The sequence below is a fragment of the Parasteatoda tepidariorum genome, chromosome 10 (genome assembly GCF_043381705.1).
Source record: "Parasteatoda tepidariorum isolate YZ-2023 chromosome 10, CAS_Ptep_4.0, whole genome shotgun sequence".
In the NCBI taxonomy this organism is placed as follows: Eukaryota; Metazoa; Arthropoda; class Arachnida; order Araneae; family Theridiidae; genus Parasteatoda; species Parasteatoda tepidariorum.
The window spans coordinates 66,985,305-67,007,497 of record NC_092213.1 but is presented as its reverse complement, the minus strand read 5'-3'; the positions used below and the strand labels follow the sequence as shown (position 1 = coordinate 67,007,497).

At 26.8% G+C, this 22,193-nt stretch overlaps 1 protein-coding gene across 4 annotated transcripts; it reads right to left on the bottom strand.

Moving 5' to 3' along the window:
• Nucleotides 1-4,857: 4,857 nt before the first annotated feature.
• LOC107447153 (POP1 ribonuclease P/MRP subunit) lies at nt 4,858-21,860 on the bottom strand. Of its 4 annotated transcripts, none has more exons than XM_016061994.3 (10): nt 21,722-21,860; nt 21,008-21,111; nt 16,861-16,914; nt 16,604-16,782; nt 14,149-14,421; nt 12,962-13,049; nt 10,893-11,966; nt 9,551-9,703; nt 7,055-7,123; nt 4,858-6,059 (listed from the first exon to the last, which is right to left on the bottom strand). In XM_016061994.3, the coding sequence occupies exons 3-10, from the start codon at nt 16,868-16,870 to the stop codon at nt 4,888-4,890; spliced, it is 3,018 nt and encodes a 1,005-aa protein (XP_015917480.1). In that variant the 5' UTR covers nt 16,871-16,914; nt 21,008-21,111; nt 21,722-21,860; the 3' UTR covers nt 4,858-4,887. The 4 variants fall into 4 exon arrangements, with proteins under 4 accessions (XP_015917480.1, XP_015917479.1, XP_071042751.1 ...); XM_016061993.3 differs by having other exon boundaries at nt 21,012-21,111; XM_071186650.1 differs by having other exon boundaries at nt 21,012-21,111; nt 21,456-21,837.
• Nucleotides 21,861-22,193: the final 333 nt, after the last annotated feature.

The following is a 22,193-nucleotide window of genomic DNA, read 5'->3' as shown; positions in this document are numbered from 1 at the left end:
TTAAAGCTGAGTTGCATTAAGGCTCAATTGATGTTGAGAGTCAAATTTCTCTAATCTTTAAGCATTTTATAAATGATAGTGTTATCACATCATATAATTTTATAAATGTAAATTAAAAAAAATAGGTACAAATATTATTAGTTTGACAATGATGCTTGAATTGTGTGAAATTTAAGAAAAAAACTAAATTTTATTAAAAACTGAGGCACTTTATGAAACTTTTTTTCTTCAAAAATTTACCTCTCATACTATAAAACAGAACTACCAAAGGATTTTAAAATCCAAGTGCAAGTCCCTTCTATAATTTTTTTTTAATTTTATCATTATTTAAATTAAAGCGAACAGTTAAAGAAAATTGCACAAAATATTTAAAATCTATAAATAAATTTTATTTCACAGTTTGAGAATCAAATTTTTTAAAAATCAATACATCCGCAAACTTTATTTTTTCAATCAACAGTACCACACACTTCGTTTTTCTTTCTTTATATAAAAAAAAATACTGTCTTTGAAGAACAAATGATAAAGATTTTTTTATATACATTTTATAAGAATATGATTTATAATGAGTGGTAGAACTTAATTTTATAAAATATAATGATTCAAGACATTTGTAATTCAACCTTAACTATGCCCTAATCATTTCTTGATGCATAAAATATAAAATAATATTTACGGATCAATGTTTAAGAAATGAAAACAAAACAATTACATTTAGTAATTCTATCAAATACTGACACCTTTTGATAAATGATATGTGTAATATTTATTATAAACCACAAATGTAATTATAATTTATTTAAAGCAGTAATTGATTAATGATATTATTATTGATATAATGTATTAAAGAGTTTATTGTAAGATTTTTATCAATTTTATTTACAGAATTTACAGTGTTCTAAAATACAGAGTATATTGTTTAACTCTATAATTTGAAACACTGAACTAACAGAAAGTTAAAAATTTAACAATGATGATTTCATTCAATTTAAAAAAAAAAAAAATTATTACTGTATTTTTATATGATACATTGTAAAATATTGTTTAGTAACTTATATGTGTTCATATAAAAAAATAACATACTTTATAAACTAGTTTTGAATTTAAACCTTGCTTTTGTTCATAGTGTGAATTAATTTATGAAAAAAATATACACATTATTTTGTAACTCTGGTTAGTACCATTAGTTCCAAATAATGAGTAGCAACTCACAAGGAAAATTTTAATTATAATCAAATATGTTTGAAAAAGAAATGAAATGGCTAAAATTTAATTATTTTGGATGAAAAATAGTTACAATCCCAAGAGCTTGAATCATACTGAATGTAATTATTGATTAAAAATAAAAAAAGTTAAAATGATATATTTATAAATAGCTAGTTTAAGAAACATGCCTGTATATGTATTTTCTTTGTAATGCTTTGTAAGCTTTACTTAATTGTGTAAATAGTTCTTAAAAAAATTAACAAGGAAAGAAACCTACGCTCTGCAATAAATTAATATGTTAAAGAGTTTAATGTGAAACAATATAACAATATTAATCAACAAAAGCAGGGTTGTTGCAGGCTTATTATTAAAAAAAGGTGGCAAACTTTTATCAAGTAATTTTTTAATGGTTTTTCTGAGAAGTTAGGGTGCTTAACATATTTGTTGTTACCTTAGTTTATAATCGTAATAAAAATACACCATGCGCCAACTAAAATTTGTTTTCCCCGTCTTTACTGCAAAATTATTGCTGCAATTATAATCAGAAAAGTAATATCTAGGTTTATAAAAGTGGCTACGACGGTTCAATATGTGGGGAAGCCATTTTATTATAGCTAGACATCAATTCTATTATTACATCTGCGACTTTTTGGAAGTTAAGATGGAGAAACGGGTCTAAGTAGGCATCCTATTTTTAATTTAGATGTGAAATTTTGTTTTGACATGATTTTTCAAGAATTATAGCAAAAGCAAGAAAGTTTCATTAACCCAAATCTTTTTTTGGACTTATTACATAAACCCTTTATTTCATTGCTGCATTTATAAATATATATATATGCAGGGTTATTCATAATTCTCTCCGCCTGTAAGCGTCATTTTTCTTTACTACAACTGGCTTCAGTGGTACATGTTACTGCCATCTACTGGCAACTGCTTAAACTAAAACTTGAATACTTTCGGAATAATTCATGTTCTTTTTAGCCATATTCGTCTTCGTTTTTTTACTATAACGCTTCGAAATCCCAGAGGGAATTATGAATAACCCTGTATATATATTCATAAGCATTGCATTATGTTCAATATAAAATATATGTTATTTTCATTTTAATTGGTTACAAAGAGCTGAAACATGTGTTTGGCGATGAATAGTTTATTTAAGCATCGTTGTTGATGTATAATTGTGATAGTCAGAGCTTTTTGTGATTTGCTGCAAGAACACAAACAAATATAACTTGAACCATGAAAAGCATGTGTGATGCGTACTCTATAAATGCATGATTAATATTCAAACATAAAAACAGTAACAAAGTAAACTGAGCATATCTGTTCGCTTTCTAAGTACAACTGTTTAATGTATTGCTGTTAAAAATAAAATAAATTGTTTACAATAGTCTTTTCATATATAATCTTTGACTGCAATATCACTATCACTATAATTACACTATTTATAGCATTATCTCTAAAATTTAAATTACATAAGATCTTTATAATGCATACCTTGAAACTGCTGGTTCTGCGTCACATATCGTATAGCTTACTTATTAAACATTTCAATATATATCTGGAACAAATCACTATTTATATGTTTTAAATCTAATTTTTCGATGCAAATTATTTTAATACACAAAAACAAGTACTTAGTTTGTCTACGTAAAGAACTCCTCAACCCAATCTTCTGCAGCAGTGGCAGTCACTATGGTTTAACTATTTCAAGTAGGGAATTCAGCCATTATTTTAGACAGACTTCGGCTCTTCGAGAGAAATGGAATCAAAGGGAGAAAGAAGCTCCCCTCTTTGAAACGTGCCATTTTTTTCCCCATAGCAGCAAGCGACTTTAGACATCGTGGTGAGGAGAGTTCTTTCCACAGACAAACTATAAGTGTTTTTTACAGAGAATTAAATTATCAAGAGCATTAAAATTATCAACAAAAAAATGCTTAAACTTCAGTTTTTGGTTGGCATAAGATATTTTTACTTCTTTGAAAAAAAATTTCTTGCAGACTATGAGCAGTTATTGGATTTTGCTCAGCTTTAGAAATTTCTTTAATATGATTTTCACTGTTTACACTTGCAAAGTTAAAATGATTTATGGAGAATTATGATTTGTATTTAGGATTATGTTTTATAGATCTTCTATTGTATTTCATTGCATTATGAATCCAGAAACAAGTACACAATTAGTGATGAATTTACATTAAAAAACATTTATTGCTAAAGCGTTTTTTTTTCCGTCAAAAATAGATGAAGTGCAAGATTGTGTAATATATTTAAAAGTTTAGCCATTCTACTATTCAATTTTCCAAACTCATTGAAAGCATCAACTTCTAACCACACAAGGAGAAAAAGGCTGTAACTTAATGTTACATTAGCCCAATTCATTTGACCACAATGCAATATTCAAGTCTATTACAACAAACCTATTAAATTCATCCACGGCAGCCAGTATAATTCCACAATAAGATCTTGATATTAACTCAGATTCGTAGACTTATTTTCTTAAATGGCCTCAAAATGAAAAAAAAGAAAAAAGAGTGATTTATTTTAACAAATTGCATCCTAAATCGTTATAACAATTTCAGGGTGCGTAACCAAATTATTCAACAAAAAATAAGCACATTTTAAGCACTTTAAAAAATATATAACTGAGCAGGGTTGAAAAGTTTTTGACAATTGACGGTTTTATCTTGTTTTAACCGTCATGTTAAAAATTAAAAAAATTTGGCATTGTTTTTGACAATTGTCAAAAATCATGAAATTTTGAATCATGTAAAACGAATGGCGTTTTCATACGCTATGGACTGACAATACGCCAAAATAGATTGGGGTTGAATTGTGAAAACCGTGAATAGAACAATGTCAAATGTGTCTTTTCAGTATAATTCAACATGGTAACGGAAAAAAAGGGAAAATGACCCAATGAAAAAAGCACCTTTAAGTGCTTTCAAAAAACGAAAATCGAAATTAAGCATCTTTAAGCACTTTTTAAAAACGCTACGCATCCTGAATTTATAAGAGCATCTCTACTATGAAAGTTTTTTTTTTATTGTTAATTAAGAAACAAAAGTAAGTGTGGATCTATCATTTTGATATGCACTGTAGTTGGTATAACATTTAAGTCGCGTAACAATAAGTTTCTCTTACATTCAAAGTTAAAATAAATTTTTTAGAGGCTCATGTTTTAATGATTTATTTGAATTTATTACCATTTTTTTTTAAAAATTCATGAGCTTCTTGCATAAAAAAATTCTGTTAGCTATATGAAAATCATGTTGAAAAGTACTAAACATCAGGTGAAAAATATTTAAAAAATAATTGAGTAAATGAAACATTAATGTTTTGCTAGTATATCATACATATATTTCAGCTTCTTGCAGATAATGATTAAAAAAAACTGTTTTGTTTATTTTTATCTTTGCCTTTATGCGTACAGCGTTACAATAAGATGGGGAGAAAGCCACCTTTAATAGCTTTTGATCTAATAATCAGATTTTTATAGACTCTTCTTTCCATTCAAAAATATAGGAAATGTATAAGCAGTAAATTCAGTATTTAAAACCATGAAATTCTCTGATTTGTCCCAAAATGTTGCTCCATAAAAAGAATAACATTTTTTACCCTTCAGTAGAAAAAATATACAACAAACAAACACAATTTTAGTAAGAAAAATTTATTTCATACATTTCATAAATAATTTGGAATTATTTCAAGGGATGATACTCTGTATTGAAAACTATGTTGTTCTCGTACAAGAACTACCGGTCGTATTTGGCGATCAATACAGTCTCTAATCACAAAGAGCAAACCAATTAAACTACAGTGTCCAATACCACAGCCTTTGCCTGATATGCTGGAAAAGCCACCCTCCGACAAATAGCCAATCATTTTGCGAGAAGAGAATGATTTTAAAGTCTCTGTCAGAGGTCGATCTAAGCTTTTGGAATCTATCTGATTTTCAGAGGAAATCTGACATTCATCAGATTTTTTTACAAGTCCATCATCTGAATCTTGAACTTTTGGCACTGATGAGGAGGAAATATGACAGTCACCAGGTTCTTTATTTACAAGCCCATCACCTGAAACTTTTGACACTGATGAGCAGTCACTGTTTAATTTATCAACATTTTTGGACTTAGTATGATTGTGCTCTTTAGGGCCCAAAAAATTAGGATTGCACTTCAGCTCTCTAAAATCATCTTCATCAAGCGCATAAACACCTGAATGTATTGATGGACAACCTCTGGTTAGGCATTTAGTCCTAATGAGTACTAAAGAATTTTTAAGTTCTTTCTCAGAACTAAGATTAGATAGTACAAATTCATTGTAAAGCTGCTTCAAGGCATCGATTTCTCGTATTGCTTTGTTCCCACGGGGTAATCGACTCAATCGCTCACATAAATTTTGAAGCAATCTCACTTCTTTTTGTCTTAACACAAAGAATGAATTTTTTGGGTCTTTTTCAGAAATTTCAACTTTAAAATTTTTTGATGAGTTTTCTTTGTTCAATGGGAACAAAATATTACTGTTGCTGCATTTCAATTCTTTTAACCAATCTACAACAAGAACATCCCAAGGCATAAAGTAGGGATTGGGAGTGCCGAAAGTTGCAAAATTAGGTCGTTTAGCTTTGGGTCGCTTAAAATAAGTTGTGAGTTCATCCACTCTCTGTTTTTCTTCATATGTTTTGCCAGCTTTTGTGTCAGGATAACTTAAAGGGTAACTAGGTTTACCTATCTCTAGATTCACAAAATGAAGATCTCTGATGCCTGTAACTCTGCCACCATTAAGAACTAATGGAATCCAAAAAGCCATACTCCAACCAAGAGGAGCAATTAGATCCCAGCCAGATCCAAAACCTGCATTAAATTGTAAAAATGGGCTTAGGAATGATACAATGCGCAAATCAAATTAGAAATTAAAGAGTAAAGATTAGAGTTGCAGAACCTATAGCATGGGGATCAAATACAGTCCCTTGCATTACAGCAAAAAATTATTTTTTATATAAACTTACATATGAAAGAAATGAAAAATAGGAAAATGAAATTTTATACCTGTTTTTCAAATAACCTTTAACAAACTTTGCAATAAAAAATATAAAAACATTATAATTCTAAAATTTAGAGGCATTAATTCAAGGTGACAAAATATTTAAATCTTTCAACATTTAGTATTAAAAATACCATTTAGTTCAAAAATTCAATTACAAGTGAAAATGTACTTTATTCCCACTAAAAAAATATATATATTTATAAAATTATGTTTTTCGCAGAGAGAGTTAGAAAATTGCAATTTAATTTCGTTATTTTTTTCTTTTAAAAAAAAGTGTGCATAGTTTCAAATATTTTTAACTTCTAAAATATTATAAAGATACTAAGTAAAAATTAGATGCACATAGTTTGTTGTAATATTAAATATATTTTTATTTCAATTTTTACAAAACACTGACTACTATAAAAAAAATTAAAAGTTATCAATTGATAAATAAATTAACTCATTGAGGCCTTTAAAACTCAAGGTTTTCTCTGTGGTCCTCAACTAAAGAACTGAAGTGTATCCTTATAGTAAAGATAGTTACTTACTCACATTGAAACAACAATTTGAACTAAATGAAACAAAACTAAGAAAAAAATTGATTGGATTAAAAGTATAATTTACTGGACACAAAAGCTTGTTTCTATATTCCCCTGAATTTAAATCATAATTACATGTTACAGAGAAAGAAATAAGATTGTAATGAACAAGCAGTTCGTATTAAATAAATTATAAAATAAAAAATTATGTAGTATATAAATATACAATTTATCCTAATACATATCACTTTTAATAATCATTAACATTCAGAAGTTCTTACCATTTGTTCCAGGCTGGTGAATGAGTAAAATGGGAACTCTTGATTCTTTATCACCAAGATTATTAGACTCTGAAAAATACAACACATTTTAAAACTAATAAACTAAATGTTATTATGAAATTATAGTGTTCCTATGTTGAATGTAATAATATAGTGATGATATGTGTTATAAAGAAACATCAATAATCTAACAACGTAATTTGTATAAGAAGCAAACAAGGTGGTTATGTGGATATTCACAGGGCTCTTACAAAATTTCAGAAATAAAATTCTCTAATATTTGAAAGTTTTCCCAAAAAATGCTGATTTCAGTTGAATATTACAATTTGCAAAGTTTTTTTACTAGGCGAACTTATAGATTCTTATAACAGACAAGCATATAAATTGAATATCAAAACAATATTATGCAGAAAAACCACGAAATACTTTAAAAAATCTCTATGTTTTATAATTTTTTAATAAAGTAACATCAGTTATATAGCTTACTTATTATAAAGAAACAAAATTAGTTTATACTGAAACTTAACTTTTAAAAACAATTATTACTAGCCTAGTGAACAGTTTTATTTAATAGCAAATATTATTAAAGTTAAGAGATCTAAAATACGAAATTTTTCAGGGTTCCTACTCAATTTTAGAAACAAAATTCCATGACATTTTCAGGTATATCAGGTAAATTTCAATGAAAATCCGTACCATATTTTATCTATATCATGCAATTTTTCATCAGAAAACTTTGCATTTTTTTTATATTTGTAATGTCAAATATAAGATTGAGAGAGCAAATACACATAATAGAACGAGAATAATACTGAATATTCCAGGTATTTTTGTAAAAAAATTTAGACTTTCCCCGTCTATTCCACGCTTTCTAGAGTTAAAATAAAATTCCCTGACAATTCTAGATTTCCCCTGACCCGTGGGAGCCTAGTTTAAACAAACAGTATTTTGTAAAAATACTCTTAATGCCTAAATCTAAAAATGTAACCATGCTGCAGTAGAATTCTTACATAAGTGATAGATGTTAGACTTATTTATTTTGAAAATCATTGACTACTTTAAGTTTCCTGAGAATAATGAAAATGGTTATTTTTTAGATTTTTGTTGCAAGATTTTCCCAAGCATTAATTTAAAACATGCATTATTCTCAGAAAGTAGCTGACCTTTCCCCCAAAAATCAATTTTCCAGACACTATGTTTTCAATATTTCCCTAGAATGGTGAAAACACTAATTTAGAGGAGAGAAGAAGGAAAAAAAAATTTAAACTTTTTTATTTTTTTTTACATTTCGTAAAATGAATAGGTGTGATCATATTTTTTAATGGTTATTGAACCATCAAATAGAATTTTCAGTAATGGCTCCAAAATGGAAAATTCATTGCAATGGGTGTCATCCTAAATAGCGTTAACGAAAAGTGCAGAAAATTCTAAGAGCTTTTTAACAAAATTAAACACAAACTATTGTTTAGTGCTTATTGCAAATTTTCTTATAACACAGGCTTCTACAATTCAAAAATTTAAAGAAGTTGGTTTTGTTAAATTAAACAAACTCCAGTTTCAGCACTGTTAAAAACATTTTTCATGACTTTAAAGCATGATAAATAAACAGAAACTACTGGAAATACAGCAATATTTAATAATCATAATTATATTTTGAAGTAGGATAAAAGACTTTGAAAATGATTTTTAAAAAAAAAAAATTCTTATTTTTTTTAGCTAAAAAACTTTTATTAGTAGTTTTACTAATGTTATTAAATACAGAGTTATTAAAATCAAAATATTGCAGAGTTAATTAAAATCAAAAGTTGCCTTGACCAAAATTTGTACCTCAAACAAAGTATAACAATTTAAAAGCATAACAAAAATTCAATACTAAATAATTACTACAATACAATAATACAATTAATTCAATACAAAAATTCAATACAATAAAAAAAATAATAAGTTGGTTTATTTCCCCCCAAAATAAATTATTGAATTGCAATGGTTAAAGTATATTAAAAATATTAACAAAAAAATTTCATTGTTATAAAAAAAAAATATACGAAAGTACCATAATGGTCAATACCGCAGTAGCAGAATTTACTGAGTCAATCTGCAGTAACATCTTCATAAATTAAAATTTGTCTACAACCCAAACACAATCGGGTAGAGATTGTTCTAATTGTAAGATAAGTTCTATGTATAGTAGATTTCAATTTTTATAAAACTAAAGGTTAATATTAAACACAAGAAATGCATGTTGCTTAAATTTAATTTGAAACATGAAACTATACTTAAAATGGAAGATGGTGTAAATCCATATTTAAAGTATCTAAATAGCTAAACAGAAAAAAATAAGTTTTAGATAAAATTTAGTTCAAAATTAATATAATAAATTATACCAAGATGTACCATTCCAGAATATAGAGTGCTATAGAGTTTCAACTACTAAGGTCAAGACTTATAGAATAACAAATATACATAAACAACATAAAAATGACTCAGTTTATCTACCTGAAGGAACAATACATTGGGCTCTTTCATCATTTATCTCACTTTCAGGAATTTGTGTTGCAGTAACCTCATCACGAATGCTGCCATTCCACAATGGTGAATCAGCAATATCTTCAGTTAATAATTCTACAGTATCTTTTCCAACATCACCATCTATTCAAATAGGAATAACAAAAGGTTTTGCAAAATCAATGTAAAGATTTTAAGCACATTATTAATAAAACAGAAATTAATAAAACAGATTTTATACATTTTATTAATAAAACAGAATTTTTTCAATGTAATTATTTACAATAACAAGTATATTTTTTCAAAAGAAAAAGGGAAAAAAAACCGGGTCAAACAAAATTCCCACAAAGTTACTAATTGAGAATGTTATTCAGAAAAAAATATTTAAAAAAAACCTTTAATTAAGAAACTTCTTCATCAGTAAATTGTTTCTTTCATTGTGGTGGGGATATTTTGTCTGTAAATTACATAGATTCATTAATCTACCTTAATTTATTTCAAAAAACATTCAGCAGTCCTTAAAAAGACTAGACACATATATTAACAAACACACACATCTTATACATATTATAATACATTTATAAACATTCTATTTAGTACTGCTATCTGCAAACATATGAAATTTGCATTAACAACAATATTCAGAAAATCTTCATAATTCTCTCTAAAATAATAGTAATTCCATATTTGTTTTACTCAAAAATTTACTTCTTAATCACCAATCAGATAAATTTTTCAAGGTTTCAGATGAATACAAAAAAAAAAGTTTGCCTTATACATATTTATTTATAAACATGCAGATGAACATCAAAAAATCAAACAAAACAACTTTATTCTTATTGAAACAGGGTTGGCATGTTTTTGACACATTAAGGCTTTTAATAGTTTTTACCATCATGTCAAAAAAGTAGATCTTTGGTGAAATTGTATTCCAGTTTTATTTCAATCAATTATAATTTTTTTTTTTAAAAAAAACAAATGTATCTTAAAACATCAAATTTTAAAAAAAGTTTCAAACAATATTTGACATATAATGTATTTTTATGGCTAGGTAGCAAAAAGAGCTCAAAACTAGCAGCTTAATATTATTGCACCCAATGACTCTGATTACTAAAAATGCCATTTGTGATATAATTGTGGTTCCTTGTTAATTTAAATTTTCATCTAAATAAAAGTTATAAAATTAGAATAAAACAGGGGTGACTTTTCAATTCGTCTGCTCTAATTACAAATTTTAAATAAAAGTCTCAAGTTTATATAGGTTATCTATTTACTAGATCATTGATTTAAATTCATAAATAATATTCTATTAAAGTAGTAACATGAAGTATACCTTTAGTGGTGACAAATTTATCTTTATTTCGACTTAAAATAAGTCTGGGATCCTTTACAGTAAGTCCAATAACTGAGTTCGGAGCAATGTAATAACCTGAACGGATATTTCGCAGATACTCCAACAACTGTTTTCCTTTTCTATGCACAGATTTTGCTTTTTCGCTGTTGTAATATTGTTTCCACCAGCACTGCATTTTTAAAGCATACAACTGATTCTCAGACTTTTTGCTTTTATCAGAGGTTATAAGTTTTTTCATCGAAGATCCATCACCCGTTTCATTATGAGCCAACTCAGTTACGTGGTTTGAATCCGCTTCAGTATCTGCGCCGTTCACGAACAATTTAGATGATAACACATTCACGTTTTTTGAGTCTGAGTTGCATCCTGCATTTTTTGATGTAACAGAATCAGATTTAATTCTTTTTGGTGCAGGGTAATGATCATCATCAGAAGGATGTTTCAATTTTGATTTACTCTTTGAAGTTTGATTATCTTTTGCTGCACTATCAATTGACCAGTCATTGCTGCCGTTCGTTTTGTTAATAGAACCAGCTGTGACAGTTTCAATTGGCTGATGAACATCCTCAACTTCAGCCAATTCTAAAACATTGGTGAGAACAGATTGCGAATTCGGTCCAATGATACGATGTCGAACTAGTTTGTCTTTGAGTAGAGACATTTGTACATTGCTATTCGCAAAGATATTTTCTTTAAAAAAATGTTGTCTAACCTTTTCAAGATTTACTTTAGAACTAAATGTAACATTCTCGTTACTGCCTATATCGTCTGAATCTGCGGTTTTAGTAGCCGATTCTTTTTTAATTGCTTCAAACTTGAAAACCGTAACAAGCACATCAACAAACTCATTGTGAAATGAAGGATGGCACCATATCCAAAGAGAACGTTTGGCGGAATATTTTGAAGTTTCAGAATCTGAAGACATATCAGTGATAGGCTTCCATATGAAAGTTACTGGTCCTATAGCCTCATAGGGAAATTTGAACGGATGGTACACAACAGTATGCCCTTCTCTCATTCCATCACGATACATAGCTGATCCAAAATTACTCCCTAAGAATAAAACAATTTTTCCTTAAGCTAAGTTAAAAAAATAAACAGAAAAATAGGCACTTCATACATCATTAATAATATATATTTATATGCGTATACATACACATAACTATTCACATATATATCTTATATATACATATACTGTTAAATATGGATTCAAAATTCTGCTTGAAATAATGAATAATTTAAATTTTCAGTTCGTTTTCTAGAAATTGTTAAAAAAAAAATAGTGTGGAAAAATAAAAGTTGATAGGAAATCCGTGATGTCTAATGCCCGCAAAATAATTTCAGAAGATTATCCGCATGACAATTAGCATGGTTTTCTAACAGGTAATTATGCAGGATTATAAGCAGGAAATCATTCCAGTCAGAAGCACTCTCTGAACATTGCAAGTTCAGAAGAAAATTATATATAAAAGTGAGACTAACAGAAGGTTAAATCAAATTAAATATGGTTTTCAGAAACAGAAATGCGACAATTTTTTTTACTGTCATTAAAACTACCAAAATAACCAGAATTCATTTTAGTAATAATTTAAAATTTGCTATCATCATATCTATAAAACAACTAACCCTTTGACGGATCGAAAAATTTCTAACAAAATGAATTGTTGTCGTAATTTACAAATACAAAATGATGAGATCCTCTTCATTTCGTTAGTCTCAAAATTTAAAGTAGTTGATAAAAAAAAAAAATGCAGGTTGAGAGATAAAACGACTACATTTTTAATGGCTTACATTATTGCCGAAAAATAATGGTTTAAATGTGAAACCAGTGGGTTGCAAAAAGTTAATGCAATCTAAGAATAATTTTACAATATTTCAAGAACTTAAAAAACAAAAAATTTTAAGTTTTCAACTTAGTAAGTAACTTAAAATGTGACACAACAATAATTATCACTTTTTCAAGGGTGAAATTTATTTATTTATTTTTATTTATTTATCTGAATTTTGAAATTTTATTTCTTCTATTTTTTAATTTTTATTTCTTTTACCTGAATCAGGATCAGTAAGTGTTGTTAAGCCTGCTAATAATTTATCTTCAGGTCCTTCCAAAGAGATACAGCAATAATACGATAAATCCTTTAAATATAATTTTGAAAAGTTATAAAACAGCACAGAATTATTCTAAAATTTAGTGCAAATGTAAAATCATTGCATGTAAAGATAGAGAACAATCAATACAAATTACAATTGTAAAAATAAAGTTTGTTTAAAGATGTTAGTTTGAAAATAAGAATAATATATTTTACTTTGAACAAGTATAAATTATAAAAAAAAAATTTCAACGAAAGCAGATGTTTCTTAATTTCAAAAACATACTTATAAGATTAGAATCCAGCAGCAAATAAAAAAAATAGTTTAGATTGATGTAAAGGTTCAGTAAAATACATTTTCAAAAAATTACCTTTGAGAGAAGTTTAAAATATTATAATTCTTAATAAAAACTTAGAAAATGGAACCTAACACATTAATAGAATACATGATGTCACTTTTTTGACATAAAATTATTAATTATAGAAATTATGTTCGGATGTTCTAAATTTTTTTTTTGAGCTGGACACAGGGGTTTTCACATTCAACTTTCCAAAAGTGTTCAAACCTATGATTCTAAAAACTCTGTACCTAAAAGTTTATAATAATTTTTTTTATATTTAAAAACATGAAATGCATATTAACATGTCTATAATGCTGTTAATTTTTTTTTAAAAAAAATGGCAATGATATAAAACTATGATTTGAGCTTATTTATTGAATATTTATATGAATATTTTGATAATATATGAATATATAATCTTGAATATACAATCTTGAAAATCTACCTATTTTACTATCAAGTACTATCTATCAAGTACCACATAAGTAGAAAAATATTAAAAAAGTTAATTTTTTGATATTCTTAGTTCTAACACGATACATTTTTGAAGTCTGACATTAAAATTGTTTTCCTATTTTAATTCCCTACATACAACAACATTTAACGAATATAAATAAAATGTATTTTCAACAGACTACTAAATTGGAAAAGATTTTTAAATACTATGAAGAAGCTTATACGTAAATTTTTTGTTTTCATTTTTTTGCAACCTTTGCAATTTTTTGATAAAAATAAAAAAACAATATGCGATAACATTAATAAAATAGAAATTGTTTTTGTAAAATAATTTCAAAAAGTACTAACCATAAGCATTGCATGTTTTGTAGCAGCTTGGTGAGTAGCTCCTAATTTTTTATCATTGCAGTGAATTGGTAATTTGTATCCCCACAAAGTGTCCATTTTACATCTTTTGGCATGCCAAATATGAGTTCCTAGCCAAAATTCACCTGGACGACTCCGACTGGCATATTCCTCAGGATAATTTTTAGCTTGTTTCTCATGTTTTTTCTTTTGTTGTAGCTTACGCTTCTCCTTTGGAGCTTTTTTTGGTTTTGAGACAGCATTAGGATTCTGAATCTAAATTATGAAATGAGGTTTTTTTTCAATGGCAAAAAAAAAACGTTTTTTCAAAATATGGAAATTCCGTTTTTTGTATATTACAGATATATTTGTATAAATCAGAAACATATATACAAATAATGAATAACAAGAAATTGTGTGCAACTAAAATAATGTAATATAAAACACATTTTAGTAAATTTTTTTTACCAGGTTTTTGTTATTATAATCTCATTCCAAATTAAATTAACATGATGCAATGTTCACATAAAGCAAATCAAACTTCTGTTTATACAGGCAATTCTCTAACCATAAAAAAAAGACATTAGTGTAGTGAATTTCTGAGCTCTATTCAAAACAAAATGCACCTAACTAAATTTACATCCCTACACCCAGCCGAGGTTCTGCACATCATTTCGAGTTAATTCTGTGTATAGTTTCAAAAACTTTTTGAACATTAATTTATCCGGGCAGTGTAGATAAATTAATAAACTCATATAATTCTTTAACCTTAAAAAAAAAAACAGTGTACCAGGCAAATTTATATCCACCAATCAAACTTAAAATAAACAGGGATAATGATTTTATGCATGCACACCGCTTCCACATTAAGGTGAGAATCCACTACTAATAAAAAAAACTGGGAATTTTTCAAACCTTAAAAAAATAGTATAGTGATTTATGGAACTTATAGGGGCAATAGCATTTTAAAAAAATTTTCCTTTTTCTTTTTTTTTAAAAAAAAAAGGTATTATGCTGAAATCCTTACTCCTTCCACTCTCTCAATCATTACAAGACACTTATCTGGGCAAACAAATGCAATCCAAACGCAACATTGACAGTTATTATCCTTGATGTTGGCAAGAAGAAAAATCTAGAAAAACGGGCGCAGATGTATAAGCAATCATAATCTTAAAATCCCTTTCTTTTCGCTTTAACACAATATATTGTTTTTTTGTTTTGTTTTTTTAATTCTCTACAATTTAATCTCTTTTATTTTTTGAATGATTAAAACATAGATTACAAATCATACTACAAAGCTGTTATAAGGAAAGATTACTAATCGTAAAGTTCTCCTGTATTTAAAAATTAATAACTATAACAAACAGCAGGATTCACATTTTGAAAATGAAGAGTTAAATTTTTTTTGTTTATCCCCAATGTTATTGAAAATTCAGAGTTTTACTCTTTTTAATAACAGTTTCGTTATTTTATGCAACTTTAATATAAAATGATATTTAATAACTAATAATACAGATGTGTGGCTAAAGTTAAGCACTGGAAATCTAGACAAAATTGCACAGAATTATCCTAGCAATGCATTTATTTTGCAAACAACTACATAACTAATACTTAAGGACTTGATAAATATAAAATGCCATTCTGTTCTCAAAAATTTGATGATAAATAAAAGTCTAAGTGACAGTTTTTTTTTTTTTTTTTAATCAATGTTATTTAATAAGGAATATTTAAATTCTAAAAATGAAAGGAATATATATATAAGAAATTTAACTTGACGTCAAAAACCCAACCCTGCCAACACTACATTATTTGAAAGAATAACATTGTTATGAGAAAACCTTTAAAATTGAAGTAGCAGTATGTATAGCAAGTTTTTTTTCTGACAACATATTTTTTAAAATAAGTATTCTCCTAAAATAAAAACTTTTAAACAAGTTAATTTAGACGCCACTCAACAGTATCCAAACATTTATTCTGAATATTGCAATTATTTATTAAAGGTATATTATGAGCAAGGAAATATTATTATTAGCAAGAAATAAAATCTTAAATAAAACCATATTGAAATGGAAAACTTAACAATGACTATTCTGCTGTCTGTGTAAAGTGCTTATAGAATAAAATAAACAATGATTACCCTATTGATCAACAAGGTTTTTTAAATTTCAATATTTTTACACAATTTTATTACGACTTGCAAATTATAAATTTCAGTGAACACTCTCTGACAAGTTCAATTCCTAACGAAATAAATAATATCTAGTCAAATTTTTTTTAACAGTTATTTATAGTCTATTAGTATATTTCCACATGGTTTTGTTTTAGCTTTGGTATTTTTTTATGATATTACTACATTTGAATTTTCAATCAGAAGGGTGATAACTTTTTAACACTATCTTTTCCTACAAGAAAGCTGAAAATAATATGGTAATAATAAGACCAAATATTAAATATGTACCAAATAATTTTTTCTCAACTTCCGTGGAACTCTTCTTGGATTATGACTAGCAGCACGTCTACGCATATGAGGTGGTAACTTTTGTGTAGCATTCTTTTTTATATGATTGACATCATTCATCAAACTAGCGATTTCACTAGCTCTAGCTTCTGCAAATTTTATCACATTCACACCTGAAACTAAATTTTATCAAAAGTAATAAATAGAAGTACTATCAACAAGTAAAATTATAAACAGTGAAGGGGAAAAAAACTTACATTCATCCATTATGATACAGATGTAGATAAAGAATTTTCTATCAATTCTTCAATCTGAAATAATCAAGTTCCTTTTTTTAATATAAAATTCATTATAAGCCATTATTATTTATAATTCGTTTTGCTTTAAAGTTTTGAAAAAATCTGTATTGTGTAGTGACTAATTATGAATATAAAAGATATCCTTCAAGGCTCTTAATAATTATTCTATATTCTTCCAGAGCTCATTTTAGGCAGGGTAAACAGGGTGCAGCACCCTGCTGCCCTTTTAGTCAAAAGAATCCACCCTGTTGCCCCTGAAGTAAATTAGTGCACTGATGTAATAGACTCCATATCCTTTTTGCCCTTTCTTTATTTATTTTTTCCCCAAACTCTACAATGGATTTCTTAAACTTTTGTTATTTTTAACTCTTTTTATTTAGTTTGTCATTGCTGTCAATACACAGATTTATATGGGAAAGGAAAAATAGCCATCAAACCCCCTTGTTACAAGCATTTTTGAAAGTTTGCAGTTACTTCTACTATCATTAAATCATACTTATTATTAATCATATTAATTATTAAATCATAACTACAGAAACTCAAAAACATACATTTATTATTTTATTAATCTATTCATGCATTCTAAATAAATTACTAAGCTAATTAGCTCATTAACTCTATATATGTTAATTTATTAATAAAAATTAGTATTAATATGATTGCTTTGCTACTTTTAGTAAAGTAAAAAAAAAATTCTTTTACTAATTGACAATGTTATTTAATAGAACGTGCAAAGCCCATAGAAAGAAATTATTGCCTTTTTAGAATAATAATGCCCTTTTTTCTGCCTAGAATGAGCTCTGATTCTTCTAAATTAGGAGTGCACAACCTGCGGCCCGCGGGCCAAATGCGGCCCTTCGACTACTAAAGTGCGGCCCGCGAGAGCTTCTAAACACAATAAATTTTTTTTTTAAAAATGGTAATTTTTAATCGCACTTTTAAGTCATCACGTTTTGACACAATCAATTTTAACAGATTTTTTAGTAAATGTACGTTTAACACACTTTCTTTAGGCCGATTTTATCGTAAATATAAATGATTTTTGTTAAACAGTTACTTCCGCTTTTCTACGTGATTTCGAAAATCCCGAATTTTTATAACAACGCGAACGCGAGTTTCAGATCGCAAATTTAAATAACCAATTTTTGTGTACTTTATTTGTGACAATTTCATCTTAAATCTAAGTGATTTTTTTTTTTTTGCAATTCTTTCTTTTTTTTCCACAATTTTTGTCGGCAGTTATTGCTATGCATTCCCACGTATTATAAAAAATTCCAATTGTTCTATTACGACATACAAATTTTAAATCATGCATTTGTCACGCTTTATTCGTGCTGAGTTCAGCATAAATATATTTTTTATTTCTATACTTTTTCACATGATTTTGACGATCCCGTTATTTAACTATGATGTTATTACGAAACGTGATTGTTAATCACGCAATTAAATAATCCCTTTTTTGATACGGTATTTCGGTACAGTTTTATCTTAAATCCTAGTTATTTTTCCTGCGTTTTTATTTCCGCGACGAATATGATTTGGTCGAATGTGGTAATGAATTATGATTTGATCAAAAATGAAGTATTCGGCAAAAAAAAAAGAAGAAAAAATCGACTGGCCAAATAGTAAAATCTTTTAGCACCATAGCAACATTGAAACTAAAATTTCAATGCTCAGAATAATATTTCCTGGAAAAACATATTCATAAATTAACTATAAAAAATAAAGCCAATCAAGAACGTTTTTGAAAATGTCGAAAAACGAAACAGAGAACATAAAAATCGATCTTAATTTTTGAAGAAAAATTTTAAAGCTGAACATCTCAGTTTTTCAATTACCAGAAAAAGCCAAGAAAAAAGAATTAAGTCAACAGAAATGCTATTAAAAATTACTACGTTATAATGAAAACGTCTAAAAAAAGGTTTTTATTATTTAAAGAAAATAAAAAGATAGAAAAAAAGCGTTATAATTTTTTAAATGAAAATCTTATGCCGAAAATCTCAATTTAAATTTTTCTCATTGCCATAATTTTAGCAGAAAAAAAATTAAAAAAATAAATTTTATTCGTAACTTTATTTTTAAAAAAAATTCTGAGTCATAATAAAAATGCCTTAAAAAGGAAAAACAGAAAAAGCACATTTTTCTTAGTTCCTGAAACAAAACTTTAATACTGAAAATCAAACTTTTCTTTGTTACTGGTTATTCATATTACAGTACAGGGAGAGAGTGATAATAAACTCAATTCTCAAAGTATCGAAAAAATGACAAAATTGACTTGTCTGATTATGATTTTAAAAAAAATTAATATCTATAAAAATTCAAAAATAAAAAAAACTTGGCAAAATACATTTCTAAAAGATATTCTGCCGAATATTTGACTGATCATTCAACCAACTGAATTTTTCACAGAAGGACCAAATACTCGTTACATCCCTCCCTAATTTAAATGTAATGTTATTGCAACTTAAGAAATTCATAAAATGACGGAAAACGTGAATTTTTAAACTGCTCACTGTTTGTAGTTTAGATTTAAATTTTTGTTGCTTAAGTGATCTTTTTCAATAAAAAAGAAGGAAACTGTTTGCGATATAAAAAAAATCTAATAATTAATAAAATAAAATAATAAAGCAAATTTCAAAATAAGCATTGAATTTTATTTTGAACTATCACAGTTTTATTTTTATTTTAGACTTTTGTTTAAAACCCATAAACTTTCTTCAATTAAAATATTTAATTTGAATTTATATTACTTAATTATGACTAAACTTTTTCCTACTTTAATTCTGTGGGCATTACAGTTTTTTTTTATTTATTAGAATTTAATTCTAAAATGAATTTTCGTATTGCGTGATATGATTAAAAAAAACATTTCTTTTCTTCAATATTTATTTATTTTGATAAATCTATTGTTCAAATGATAAAAATAGCAAGTTTTTTTTTTTGTAAAAAAAAAGTATAAGTTTTTTTTATTTTTGAATGAATTCTAATAATGGAACACTAAGTTATTGATATTACTAAGTTTATTGATAAAAAAAAAATGGAACGCTAATGTTTAAATAAACATTACTACATTTGTCATTAACATGTGTAAATAGATCTGCGGCCCTTCGTTAGCCAACCTGCTGTGCAAGTGGCCCTTCACTCAAAAAGGTTGTGCACCCCTATTCTAAATAACAATATTACTGTATCTTCTTGCATTTACAAATGAATAACTTGGACTTTTTGCAAAATAACAAACTGATTTTAGATTGATCATTTGAAAAAAGAAACAATTAAGAGATTAATTTTGACACAATCTGCTTAAAGTTTGCAATACATAAAGATGAAGAAAAACAATAATTTGAATAGGAATTTAGAAAACTTAATGTTTTTGTCTGTATTAAAATATATACTAAATAAAAAAAATTCAATTTTTTTTTTATTTAAATCAAACTTTTAAAAAATTACAATCATGAATTTTGTTTATTTCATTTAATGTTTTTAAAAAAAAGTTTTTTACATGCATTGTAACATATTAGCAATTAAGTTACATTTCTCTAAAAATAAATATGTAAGAAAAGAAAATATAACTAACACAGATAGCAATTATTTAAAAATACTTTAAACCTAACAAAAAAAATAATACTTATAAGATTCATCAGCATGGCTTTTATTAATAATAAGGGAGAAAACTAAAATTTTCTGAAACCAACAACATACTCCTTATTATAACTTATATTATTACACCCTTACATATTGTTATAAACTTATTTATTACAACTTTATTTAATGTAAAAAAAATTACATATTACAGCAAAGCACACATCGCTCATTTGGTGAAACAATGACGTAACTGATAGTTTCTATGATATATCAGTTACGTCATTGTTTCACCAAATGAGCGATATGATGTTAGCGTCATTAGTATTCAACAGAGCTTAAGTGCTACAGTTTGATACCATGAATTCTACAAATGGGTATTAAAATTTAAATTACTAATTGAAACTTATAGGGGATAACTTGTCCAGCCCACAAAACAAGTTATATTTATTCTCCACATAGATAAACAAAGAAGAAAAAACATTTAACTAAACTAAATTTGCAAATAAGAAATATTCAAACTTACTTACTTCTGAAAACAGTAGGTGAATTTTTGTATCAGTATCTGTTCATGCTAAATATTATCACCGAGGTGTTGTCCAAACTTGATGATTATTATCTTCCCATGTACTATGAAAAAAAAAACATTGATTACATTTTAATGCTTTTACAATAAATTAGTAGCTATATTCACGTCTACTTATCAATATAACACCAGTAGAACCTATTACCAAAGTTAATGGCACATTAATAATTGTAAGGCACCTTTTTACGGATTCGTTTACTTAAAAACTTAGAGGACATATCTTTAATATTTTGGTATTATAGCCATTTTTTGTAAAAACTTTACTTAAAGGCATAATACGAGTTCTAAGAAAGTAATAAATATAATAATATCAAATAATTATAGAAATGATAATCTACATAAGGATTAAAAATTTGTGACTTATAAAGTTGAGTAACTAATCACCTACAGCCACTGAGTACGGCCGTGCAGAGGAAAGTTTACTGTCAAAATAATAATTCTCATAATAACATCAATTTTATGTATATACATAAAATAATATAGCTTTCCAACAACAACCTTAAATAAATGTGGTGGACATAAAATTTTATCTAACTCCTCAGCATATAAAACCTTGATATGAAATTGTTTTTTAACATTTCTGAATCTAATGTATTTTTCTTCACATTTCAATTACTGCTGTTAAATGTTTCGTAAAGAGAAAACAACACTTACAATTAAAGTTTCAAATTTCTATGCAATAGAAAATTTTATAATTAAAATTTTTGATCTTAAAACAAGCGAAGAAATCCGAACACAGGACTCAACCAGAAAGTAAACAAAACACACATGTTATGAGAGTAATCACAAATACAGTTATTTATTTTGAGGTATTTTCTAAATTTGTTTAGATTTCAATTTATTTAAATAATGAAAATAATGCATTTAAAAAAAGGAAATCATAACTAAATATTGATTGAGACCAAAAAACCTTTTTATTAAAATAATAATAACATTTTTTCAAAAACCTATTGCAAAATGGCATTACTCTTAGAAATAATTCGTAATTAACAACTAGATAAATTGAGTTCAAAATTAATATACAGTTTGCGTTTGTAAATTGCATATGAAATAACAATGTTCGCCTTCAACCTAGTGAACGAATTGAAAGAAGCGAAAAAGTGCAATAGGATCAATTCCCTCGAAA

Coding starts and splice junctions, on each gene's coding strand:
- LOC107447153 (XM_016061994.3), bottom strand. Junction 14,422..16,603: donor AGTTGAGAAAAAATTATTTG/GTACATATTTAA, acceptor TTCATAATTTAG/ATTCAGAATCCTAATGCTGT. Junction 6,060..7,054: donor TCACCAGCCTGGAACAAATG/GTAAGAACTTCT, acceptor AATTTAATGCAG/GTTTTGGATCTGGCTGGGAT.